We start from the raw sequence: 12189 nt of genomic DNA, 5'->3' as shown, positions 1-12189 counted from the left end.
GGAGAGGCACATATTTTTGGTCAGAGCCACATGTGGCTCGAGATCCATAGATTCCCTACCACAGGTCTATAGCATGCTTGGATGTTGGTTTCTAAGGTGTATGGTGAATCGTGGGCTGACCAGTATCTTTTTTTTGATGTGGTAAAACTGTTGCCGCAAAAAACTAAATAAAAAACAAGAAAAAAAACTTGCATATACAGTAGGAACAGTACAAAAGAAAATTAATGGTTTTAAAACTGACTTTCCAAACGGACTTCTGAAACCGGTTATTGTCCCATGCCCCATTTTGTCCCATTTTGAATATGCGGATAAAAAAAATGGTTGATGAAAAACCAAAATGTGCATAAAAAAACCTATGGCATAACTGAGTAGGTTAAACCTTTATTCAATAAGAAAAGATGCACATAAACAAATTCCAACATGCGCATTAAAGTTATGATAAATAAACTCACATGTGATGATGTAATAGTTTATGAATGAATAAACCAGCAGGCTGATCACATTGTAAAACATGTGAAATGTTGTTTTGGTCATTCTAAAACGCCTTTACCATTTCAGTATTAGTGTTATTATATTATTTATTACCTCCAAAATCAAGAGAGTCTGTGCTCCGCATCTCAAGCCTTCAAGCGATACCACACATTCATTGCATGTCGGCAATGTCTTCTGAGGCGCAAATCATTTATTAAATAATAAAAAGATTCAAGCAGCTTCTCGTACCACAGCAAATTTAGTTTCTTAACATTTTTTACATGTGACGTCAGTTAATCAGGAAGTGATGATTTTGTTCTCTTTGACTCATCGGATGGAAACGCTGCTTTATTTGCATGTCCTTTATGAGATCACCACTGCCAATAATAAGAAATGACCACTGAAATTAGATAACAGGTCAGCCACTAGTATGGCCAATCATGCAAAATAACAACCAACCGATTCTGGTCCTTGGCCAGTTGATTGTTGCTTACCCTCTGCTTACATTATACATATTCAAGACATCGTTATATTGGTATGAGCCAGAGCTTTGTGGCTTGTTCCGATGCACTAACCTGGTCAAGGGGTTTCCGCTGAAGTCTGCAATCTCCAAAGACTGGCAGAATTTTATATTTTCAGGAATCTCAGAAATATCTGACAAGAGTGAGAAAGCCACAGTCAGCAAGATATATTAAAAGCAGTGTCATGACAAACTGAGTACTATTTCAGGCTTCTTAATAATGTCTACCAGATGGCCTGAATGAACGGGAGGAGATGATGATTTGTCTGTGGCGAGATGTCTGTATGTTTCTATGCATTGCACAGGATTGAAAAGCCCAGCAGGAGTCGCTCCATTTGCAGAGTTGCAGAATATAGAACACACTATGGTCTAAATACACAGCAACACACTGAACATTCCCACGATCAATCCAGAGAGGAACAGTGAAAGTGCCTCAGGCGGTGAGAGGCACATGCAAAGACAATTGGGTGTTGAAATTGATGTACACTTTTTAAATAGATGTGGCTTAAAGAAAACATTCCAGTGCTCTGGGTAAGGAAACCTTCCAGTGCCACACAGGATGTGTAAGAATGTGTGTGTAAATAACTCTAGGTGGCACAAAAGTTTGCATACCATTTCTAGAGATGTCAAGCTCCACTAGCTGCGTGAAGTTGGCAACGTCTGGTGGTAATTTTTGAATCTCGTTGTCACTGAGGCCCAGCTTTCGCAAATTGTGCAGTCTGAAGAAAGGCTGAAAAAGAAAGAAAGGGTTGAAGTTAGACAAAATTCAATTACATACTGGTCAGATCAATTCATTAAGGGAGATGCAGGTTACCGATTTGGCTAATAACAGCTAGGCATGGGACGGTATAAGATTCTGGTGGTATGATATCCTTGGATAAAAATATCACGTTTTGACAATATTGTGATTACTGCTCTGAAATATTTTAATTTTAAATGTCTGCGTAAAAAACAACAAAAATCCCCTTTAAAAACAACAAAATTATTTTTGAGATACATTTATAATATTTCAAAGCAGTAAACTTGTCGGGCTAAATGATGCAAATGGATCATTGACTTCTGCTTTCTTCATTAAGTTTCAAAAACACAGATTTCCTTACAATTTAATATGGCACCTTTGGATATCTTTTCTGCTGGAGATACTGTTGCCCTAAAAAAATAAAAAATAAACGGAAACACTTTTTTTTCTTCTTTTCTTTACACATACCGTAGGAACGGTATAGCAGAAAACTTTGGCAGTTTTAAAACCTTGACTTTTCCAAACCACAGTACACCTTGAAAACGGTTATTGTCCCATGCTTAATAACATCTACGTAACCTTTTCCCATTAAGAAATTTGTATAACCATTTAGTGCTTCCTTAAATGGATAGTTCACTGAAAAAAGAAATTCTGTCATCATAACTCTCCCTCCATTTGCCAAAAACCTGTTTTTAAAATGTTCCAAAAACATTCTCTCCTATGGATGTCAGTGGCTATAAACATCAAACATTAGGGCTAAGCAATAATTCCAAACAATTAGCAAAAGCTGCAATTGTCTTGCACATCATGTGAGGAAAGTACGGTTATGTGATAAGCAGTAAATCTCCTCCAAAGGAAAGAGGGCGCTCTCTCTCTTGCAAGTCACACAGAACAACCAAACCATAAAAAACACCCTGAAACTACCAATCTAGGGAAATCCTTATCATGTAGGATAAAAAGAAAATTAAACTGGTTTCATTCATCTTCCCCCCTTGTTATTTCCAATCTGCACTGTTTACTTTTTTTTTTAAAAAGAAAAACATTTTGAAAAAAAAACCACTGGTAACTTTTATTTTATAGGAAAAGGAAACCTCAAGTTTTTATTTATGTTACGAAATAGAAAAATACACCGGTTTTAAATTATACTTAATATTTTTGGAGGACGTGTCCTGTAAGATCATTTAATAGTTTATAACACCAGACATTAAAACAGGCTGGTTATTTGCAAAAAGCAGGGTGAAAATATGACACACAGATACAAATTACCACACAAACATCATGGTAAAAAAACGGCAAAAGCACAACAAACTACATTCGATTATACACTTGTTTCTCTGCTTCAATTGAGAATGTTGGTAACCCCACCACCCAAAAATATTGGGATGACCTGTGAATTTCAAATTTGTATCTGAAAGATGTTAAAATCAAGTCAGAAAAGAAACTAATAACCATTGATCAACAATATGACCCCAGCTCATCCACACACATTTGCCTAAAACACTAACAATTATTTGATGAGCAGGCAAACATGTGCGTGTCTGTGTCTCCATGCTATGCTCCTCTATCAAGAGCTCGCTTGTTAGCAGGTCACATTTAATACATTCCTGCTTCTGCTGGCCTTCATACCCTTTCTTTTTAATGCTGGGCTGACCACTGAACAGCACCAACAGAGGGTTTACTATGTACTGCCAAGAACAAGGCTGATACCTCAGTGTGTTTGTGTGTGTGTGTGTGTGTGTGTGTGTGTGTGTGTTTGGTTGCTTGTGTCTGTGAACTGGAATTCTGATTTACTAGCACACAAGGCCAAAACATAGAAACCCTCTGTAAAAAGAGAAGATGGAAGCAAAATATAAATAAAGGATGAGAACAGCACATGATTGTGGGTAAAGTAACTGAAAACGTTTGAATCAACAGTACTACAGTTACCACCTCTATAAAAGGCAGTGGTTGTCAACCTGGGGGCCGGGGTCACAAGGGGGCTTCAGCAGACATCCCAGGGGAACTGAAGATGACTTAATTTACTTTTTTGTTGGACTATGAAGAACCAGAATTGTCTTAAATAGGTAGCCTGATTCAAATGTGGTTTTAAAAGCCAAGGAAATAAATAAAATGTGAAATTGTCAAATATATTTAGAATGAATGCTCTATACATTGTGAATAGACAGATAATTAATCTTTATCATGTATATCTATCTATCTATCTATCTATCTATCTATCTATCTATCTATCTATCTATACACACACACACACACACACACACACACACACACACATTTCATTGATGCATATGAAAGACAAACTAGCTTACTTTGGAAAAGAATTGAAAAGATAGGAAATTAGTAACTGTTGGATAAAAAAAGGAAAAAAGCAGCAGCCTAAACTACATTTCTTTTTAAGTTAAATCAACAAAATATTATATAATTATACATATTATAAACAAATAATACTAAATATATAGATGCGCAAGTAATCAAAATAAGGAACCAAAATTATTATAATTTAATTAACGAATTTCAATGGAAATGCATGATCAACAGAACAACAATTGATGTTATTTATTAGTTGATTGTTTAAGCTACCTCACAGAAGTGCTCTGTTTTTAACGGAGTTGCTGTATGTTAAAATAAGGTGAATTAAATAAAAAACAAGAAACATCCTGGTTCTGTTTCTTCACTTTTCTTTATTTTTAAATGTATTGGATTGGGTTTCAGTATTGGTAGATACTCAAAATCCAATGACTCGAACTCGAGGGCAAAAAACCTGATCAGGAAATCCCTAATAATAGTATATAAATAATAATAATTAAAGACACTTCTAAGGATAGAAAGCTATAATTGATGTATAATATCAATTATATACTAAAGCATTCACTTGATATACCTTTTTTTTGCTTTAGTATTATCCTAATATAATCTATGGACATTACATTTCTACACTTTCTTTTTTTTGTGAATATTTTAGATGCAACCAATTAGCCTACATGTGGAGGAGCCATTGGATATTGCTGTGGATAACAAGAAGACATAAGAGACAAAAGAAGTACTGCTATATGCTACAATACTGACACTTCCTATGCAAGTAATGTTTGCAGATGTAAACAGCTCACCCCTCACCTGAGAGGAAGTGCAGTCCTTTATGGGTTACCTCTGAGTTCATTGCGGGAAGCTGGAGGCACTGCTATCATCACCACAGAAGCAGGTGACACGTATCACATGACTAACTGATAGGATACGTGAGCTTGGTTACAAACGAGACCAAAATACACGTACATGCGTAGCAATAAAGTCAGTACAGCAGCTGCATACAAGACTGAAATAATTGAAAACAAGTGGTGTGATGACATATGGCTGAAACTACACACATCATCTCACAAAATTCTGGACAACGATGAGATGGCCTCACACAGAGACCAACAGAACGCATACCAGTGTAAACTTCATTCAAAAATCAACAAGCTGGGCAGGGGCAGAGCATCGGCCTGACAGTCGACTGCTAGTCGGGCTGTCCTGAGTGGGAGCTGTGAGGTCCATTAGGGGGAGGAAGCTCTAGTGAAGGCCTGATTATACACGCACACAAAGCGGCCCATTCATCACTGCGGCCAGATGCCAGGCAAGCCCAAGACCATATAGTTACCAATCAGCAGCACTCAAAAAGACATTCTTTTCACTGTCCAGTAATTTATCCGAGTTGCCTGTATATAAACTGAATCCGGTTAAACATGTGCTGGGTGCCACTGATGCTTGCATCTCCCGCTAAACAGACAACATATGAAAAAGGCTAATTTACACTTCTGCATTGTGTGCATGCGGTAGGTCCAGTCACGGTGTAGCCTTTGGACAGTTGCATACCCGTCGCCATACCCTCAAAAAAATGTAACTACACATCACAATGATGCGGAGCAAAAGATCTGTGATTGGCCGGCTTGGTATAGCCATGACAAGTGTGCGGAGGGCTGAGAGCAATGAGAGTAGAGTGAAGCTGATGGTGGGAGTGTTTAGTTAGTGGAGGAGCTCTGAATAGGTACTTTATTTATTTACTCGACGATTCAAGTTGTCAAGCATTTGCCGGTTCCTGCATCTTTCTTCATGGAATGAGTACGAGTTTGATTTGTCACACTGGCATTGACCTTGGTTCTGGATCGAGTGACAATGTTGACCTTTTTCAACTGCAGGCACACAGAGTGCTTTGTCAACACATAAGGACAGCGGGCTTTAATTTACTGTCCGAGCAAAACAGCCTACTAGCATTTTGGAAGTATTACTGCAGAGCAAAACAGACAAAATACAGATTGTAGAAATGCTCACAATGGTGTTGGCTAAGTGCAGTGGATGCACCGGGGGGGTATAAAGATCACTTGACACAAAAGTATGAATCAGGCTTAACAGTGTTTTCAGAACTGCATATCATTGTACAATTTGTTACGAAGTCACATTTTCTTCTTGGTTCGGTTTCTTCACATGTTCACATGGCAAAATGCACCAAATTACGTTTACGCAAGTCCCAAGGGATTAGAGCAATTACACACCATTTCAATGTGTGTTAGGGGTGTAACGATATTATAACCGAACCGAAATATCGCGATACACCAGCCACGATACGTATCGCGAAACTCTCGTGGCGTATCGCGGTACTCTCACTCCCCCTGCTGCCCATTGTTGAGGTTGACGTCACTTGTCTCTAACTAATTGAACCAATTTAAACACATCTTTATTATCAAATTTAATTAAATTGTTTTAGTAATGATGAGGTTTTGTTCTAAATATTATATTCTAAAGTTAGTATTTTGGTGCATGTCATGTCATGTGACTTGAGTGAGCATCACACTTGTTACTACTGGACGCAGGATGGCTGCTTTACATAGTACTGAGATTGCAGATCCCCCAGACACATTTAAGTCATCTGTGTGGAAACATTTTGGTTTTCCAGTTGAGTACAGGAATAGAATTCGTGTCGTAGACAAAGCGCCTGCCTGTCTGTCTTAACTGTTTCACGAAACTTACTTGTAAGGAAAAACATTTTAAAAGTGTGGTAATTTCACAATGTGAGGGTGTAAGCAACAAACTGCCAACAAAAGTGATTTAATGTACAAAAGTCAAACCAGAATAATGCCCAAATATACAAAAAAAAATATTTACACTAATAAAAATAATATAATAAAGTAGCAAATTCAAACAAAAGTATCAAACAAAAATTTGTTACACTCGAGCAAGGGGGTGATAGTGAAGACAAACAAAAGAAATAAATATAATAAAACAATTCTAACTCCTCTAATAACCCCTCTTACCTCGCTAAAACTGATGAAAAGAAAAAAAAGGTCTTCAGCGCCGAGCGCCGCATTCTTCCCTATACTGAATAAAATAAACAAAGATGACCTTCACCTCTTACCTGATGTCTTTAGCAATACATTTTCTATGTGTTTGCAAAATGGAAATCGTATGGCATTTTCCCTATTCACCTTACACTAAGAGTGAACAGCTATATTGTCAGGAAGGAGCGGATCCAAAAAATAATATACAAATCAATTTAAATAAAAATGTACAAACCTCACAAAATTACTTAAAGTGGGCAAAAGTAATGCAAAATAATTTTGCCCAAACGAAAGTTAAGCAAAAACAACGAAAATCATAATCATGTCAGAATAATACACGAAAAACGAGATCAAAGGAAAAAGCGCTCTCTCTCCCACTCTTCCTGAATTGCTTTTCACATTCCCGCGCTGCGTCACCAAATGATGATAGATCGGTCTCCTGACCAATCAGCTGTCAAAAAGGCGGACCTACTGAAATGACAGGCAGCAGCTGTCATGAAGGCGGACCTACATAAATGACCGGCATAGAGGGAGCGGGAGAGAGAGAGAGAGAGAGAGAGAGAGAGAGAGAGAGAGAGAGAGAGAGAGAGAGAGAGAGAGAGAGAGAGAGAGAGAGAGAGAGAGAGAGAGAGAGAGAGAGAGAGAGAGAGATCGAGAGGAAAACAGCCGGCTACAACTCTAACATTAGTTTCTGACACAACTGCAATGTATTTTACTGGTGAATATGTCATGTAAAAACACTTTACAAACACATTATATGTATACTTTTTCATTAATTTAAACGGAAACCTATCTATCTAACTGAAACCATAGATAATCAAAAATGAGCGTCTGTGTCTGCACAGCGATCAAGTCTCTCATCGGAGAATGTGGATATTATGGTGTTTTTGAAGAAGATCTTTCACTATCCAACACTGCAGTTATTTATTTAATTTTAGTTTACTTAGTTAAGATGGCTGCACTAAAGAAAATTGTTTTTTTTCTGACTAGTCTATATTGGAGGTATTTATTTAATTTTAGTTGTTTACTCGGGTATCCTGACTGTACTAAAAATGCGATGACAAAGTTAATAAAGAAAAAGTTAAGATGTTCTTTTTATTAAGTGAATTGTCTCTTAGCATTGCTGTTAACATGACATCAACCCCAACCCCACAGCAAACAGAAACCGAACCGTACCGAACCGAGGCTCCAAAACCGTGAACCGAACCGAACCGTGCCTTTGGTGTATCGTTACACCCCTAATGTGTGTAATACTCTAAATGAGCCTATCGTGAAAACACCTAACATAAATTTAACATTGATCTATTCCTCATTCATTACACAGAAAGAAAATTTAAGTATCATTATCCTGTGGTGAGTTTGAGTGACTTTAATCCATTAATAGCTCCAATAGCAGAGAAATATTCTGCGTGTGTATGTATATCTACAGTATATATGTATTGTATACAACAATGCATTTAACAATTACAGTTACAGGCTTTCTGGCAATGAAGAAGTATAATGAGGATTTACAGCATGCATTTGCATGTTTGTAAAGTCAGTGGGTTTGAATAAGCCATGAAATTCACTACACAAAGCACAGTTTCACTTTAAAAGAAATGTACTTCTATAAAAGAGCAGGAATAGAAAAAATATAAATAAAAGGGCTTCATAAATATATTCATTACTAATTAAAACTACAACCAAGCAAATCTTCAACAAAGCAAACCTAGGCATCAATGAAAGCAAATGCACCAACATCTAATTTAGTAAGCACTGGAGGAAATTCATGAAATGGACATCCATGCTTGCATAATTTATATGAAAATATAATTATTTAATTAGACAAACAAGTTAAAGTAAATAAGATTCCATCTCAGTCTGATCTCACAGAGTGATGACAGAACAATCAATGAACGGTATCACCCAATAACCATCGTAGTAGTATACTAACTGTAATTAACTGTAAAATACAACAGTATGACATGAGTCTAAGGTCAATGGATTTTTTATAATAAAGCACTTGTAAAATGAAAATGTTCTGACAGTGAGACAGAGTTGGCAACTGATTCTGTTATATATCAGATATAATTACATTTTACCATTGATCTTCCACAGTATCATATTATGTCATTGTCTACAGATCATGGAAAATCACAGCAAAACCCAGTTTGACTACCGTGACCCACTATCATAAAAAGTAAAAATGTAAATAAAACTCTGCCATTGAAAAACACTGTAGATACAGATGATAAAATTGCAATTATTTTCAATTACTCCTCAAACACATCCTCCATAAACAATAATATACAATATATTTATGTAAGATTACGTTCTCCTACGTTATCTCAGTTCACTACACAAAGAGATTTCTCAGCGTATCCTGACAAACATGACATGAGTGAGAGTTAAGGTGAAACGATCTTGATGCATTCATCATTTTTGCAGTTCTGCTTGGTACCACTCGAGGCAAAGAAATCACAAGCTAAACCTTTATACATATTCTAAGCACAAGGGAAATGATCCCTAATGAGAAAGTGAGTGCTGCTGTTCTCTTCCTCTGCAACAGCCACTCAAGGTCACTTTACAGAGATGATACCCTGAAGGCAAAAAAGAAAAAAAAAGAAAAAAAAAAAGTCACAACCTGTACTGTTCTGGTATATGTGGCATATACTGATCCTAAACTAACATTTTTTCTTAAAAATAAGGCATCCAAGAATTCAACACATTTAGATAGGAGGAGCAAGATGAAGGGGAAAAAAGAGAAAGATATGTTGGCTCAGGAGTCCAGGTCAAAACAGAGGCTGCTGTGTGTTAGTCAAGTGACTGCTTACCCTGTGACTTTCTCCAATTAAACCATTACAGCTAACCCCTTTGTCCCCAACATTACTTAACATCATTTCATCCTAGAAACAGAGATGAGTACAAGGCAGTCATTTTTATGAACCAAAATGACAAACAAGAAAAAAGCAATACATAACATGTTAAAAAGATGCCTTGACCTCTATTCTTTCTCTGTTATGTTAAAGCAGGAGCTGCAATAAATTCCTCAACAATTAAAAATGATCAAACGGTGCCCCCTAAAAGTTGTAAGTTATCCGGGTAATTCTCGCATACTGATTTTCAAAATCTATGAATTCAGACATAATACTCGGCTCGCATATTGATTTTAGCGTACTATATTGTATGGAAGTATGCGGTTTTGGACGTAGCCACTGTTTTTACTTTCCTCTAAAACACCTAACAATGTCAACTCTCCCTCTATCCACTTTTGCTCATTTTTTTTTAAAATGCTTACAAAGTTTAAAATTATTTTTTCAAATTGTACAGGTTTGTGGAAGCTCCATTAAAAAAACAGAAAAATATGCGCAAGGTGTGCAAGAAATCATCAATGTCTATGGTGAAACAAAGCACAAGTGCATTAAAGGTATACGTCAACAGAGTGATCAATCATGATCTACAGTAGTCAACATTTGAAGTGGATCATCATCACCTTTCATCAAAGTTGTCCTTAAACTATTAAACAGAATTCAGGAAAATTTTGAAATACATTTGATTAACTCCGAGTGTTGACTGCTTGATACTGACACAGAGTAGAAGAGACTTGAAAAAGGTGTTATATATTTATGTACACAAAAATGTATTTGTGTAGGCTGATAATATTCTGATTAAACCAAATTTAGGCATATGGTCTGCTTTGAGAATCTTTTTGGTAATTGCTTTAAACGAGCAAGGACTATCTATGGAGGATAAGGGGGCTCTCAAAATGTAACTAATATATCCTAGTTTATGTTCTGAAGAAGAATGAAAGTCTCAGGATGAGGGCGAGTCATTTTTTGGTAAACTAACACATCTCTAATAAATTAACTCTTTAAAACCCAGAGGCTGAACTGTAAAGAAAATTGTCACCTCATCGTACCCAGTTTTTTCTTCAATGGCTGTTTAGTGTCAAATTGTAAAGTGTCACAGGGAGGGTCACGCATCAAGTTCACTCGTTCACTCGTAATGCACATCTCGTGTGCATTATCAGTAATAAAGTCACTGATTGTAATGGCTCATGCAGAAATAAAAGAGCAACAAAGTTTTAAAATGCAGATTGTCCAGAATAGCCCTTTCACAGACTCTAAGCAAAGGGTTGGGGGGAGTGGCCAAACAAAGCTCTCAGATACTTATTTTTTTCAACTCTGAAGAAAGAGACGACAAGAGAATGTGGGCTTGACTACACCAGTAGCACAGCCAAGAAACCTGAAAGGTGACTGCACTTATGTACAAACACACAGAAAAGGGGAAACCCACTATAAATCCAAACACTGAACATCTTGTTCCTCTTTTGTTTGATAGGAACAAAAACATAACAAAAAGTCATTCTGAAACCAGAGTCAAATTAAAGCAGAACGTTTCCCCCTTCCACCTCAGACTTCTGGAGATTACACTGAGAGTCCTTCATATGAATGAACCCCCTGCTCCTTTTTCCCTCAGCACTGGGACAAAGCCTCTGAAGTCGCACACAGTGCTGTCAATCAAAACTAAGACCGCTTGACTCCACCCACTAAAGGCACCAACAGAGTGGAAGACTTTCCTATTGTCCCCAAGCAAAGGGAACAGGCAGACTAAAAAAAAGGGAGGATAAAAGATGGCAAGAATGTGGGATACAAAGGGAAAGAGATGAGAAATGAGGTCAGGAAGGATGAGAGCAGTTATTGGGGAAAGTGAAAGCGAGAGAGAGGTGGATTATTAATGAAGAGAGGTGGGCTCAGGATGGATGAAGCAGTTCATTAGTGACTCTACAGGTCGATGAGACATACACACAAACACAGACCTGACTTCCTTTCCTTAAGACACAATGCCACTCTGATATCCTCCTCACTCATCTTATTTTTAAAAGAACATATCTGCACACAACAGCTGTTAATGCCAGGTATCCAAAAGACGCACGGAAACACACGGAACAGTTAAAATAATGGTTGTTTAATAAAAGACATTTCAAAAAATGAAAACCAAACCTAAATTCAATTGAGACTGCATTTAAATTGCAGGATTCAATTCAAGGATGTATAAATTACAGGCCGGCACACACTAATTCGATGGTCAGCTGTTGAGTCGTAGCATCTGTCAGGCTAGTTTGTTTGGTGTGTTCCACAGGTCACCTTTTGTCAGGCTCGTGACAGAGG

At 37.1% G+C, this 12189-nt stretch overlaps 1 protein-coding gene across 50 annotated transcripts in view; it reads right to left on the bottom strand.

Annotated features, from left to right (window-relative positions):
• The window catches only part of scrib (scribble planar cell polarity protein), a 116453-nt gene that overhangs the window by 56516 nt on the left and 47748 nt on the right, over window positions 1-12189 (bottom strand). For all 50 annotated transcript variants that reach the window (XM_073906222.1, XM_073906218.1, XM_073906235.1 and 47 more), the window contains exons 2-3: window positions 1604-1721; window positions 1047-1125 (exon numbers count right to left, since the gene is read on the bottom strand). In XM_073906222.1, coding sequence (XP_073762323.1) covers window positions 1047-1125; window positions 1604-1721 — 197 coding nt within the window. The remainder of the gene's footprint in view (window positions 1-1046; window positions 1126-1603; window positions 1722-12189) is intronic.

The sequence above is a fragment of the Danio rerio genome, chromosome 7 (genome assembly GCF_049306965.1).
Source record: "Danio rerio strain Tuebingen ecotype United States chromosome 7, GRCz12tu, whole genome shotgun sequence".
Taxonomy (NCBI): Eukaryota; Metazoa; Chordata; class Actinopteri; order Cypriniformes; family Danionidae; genus Danio; species Danio rerio.
Note: the sequence above shows the minus strand (reverse complement) of the source record. Positions and strands in the feature narration are given on the sequence as shown.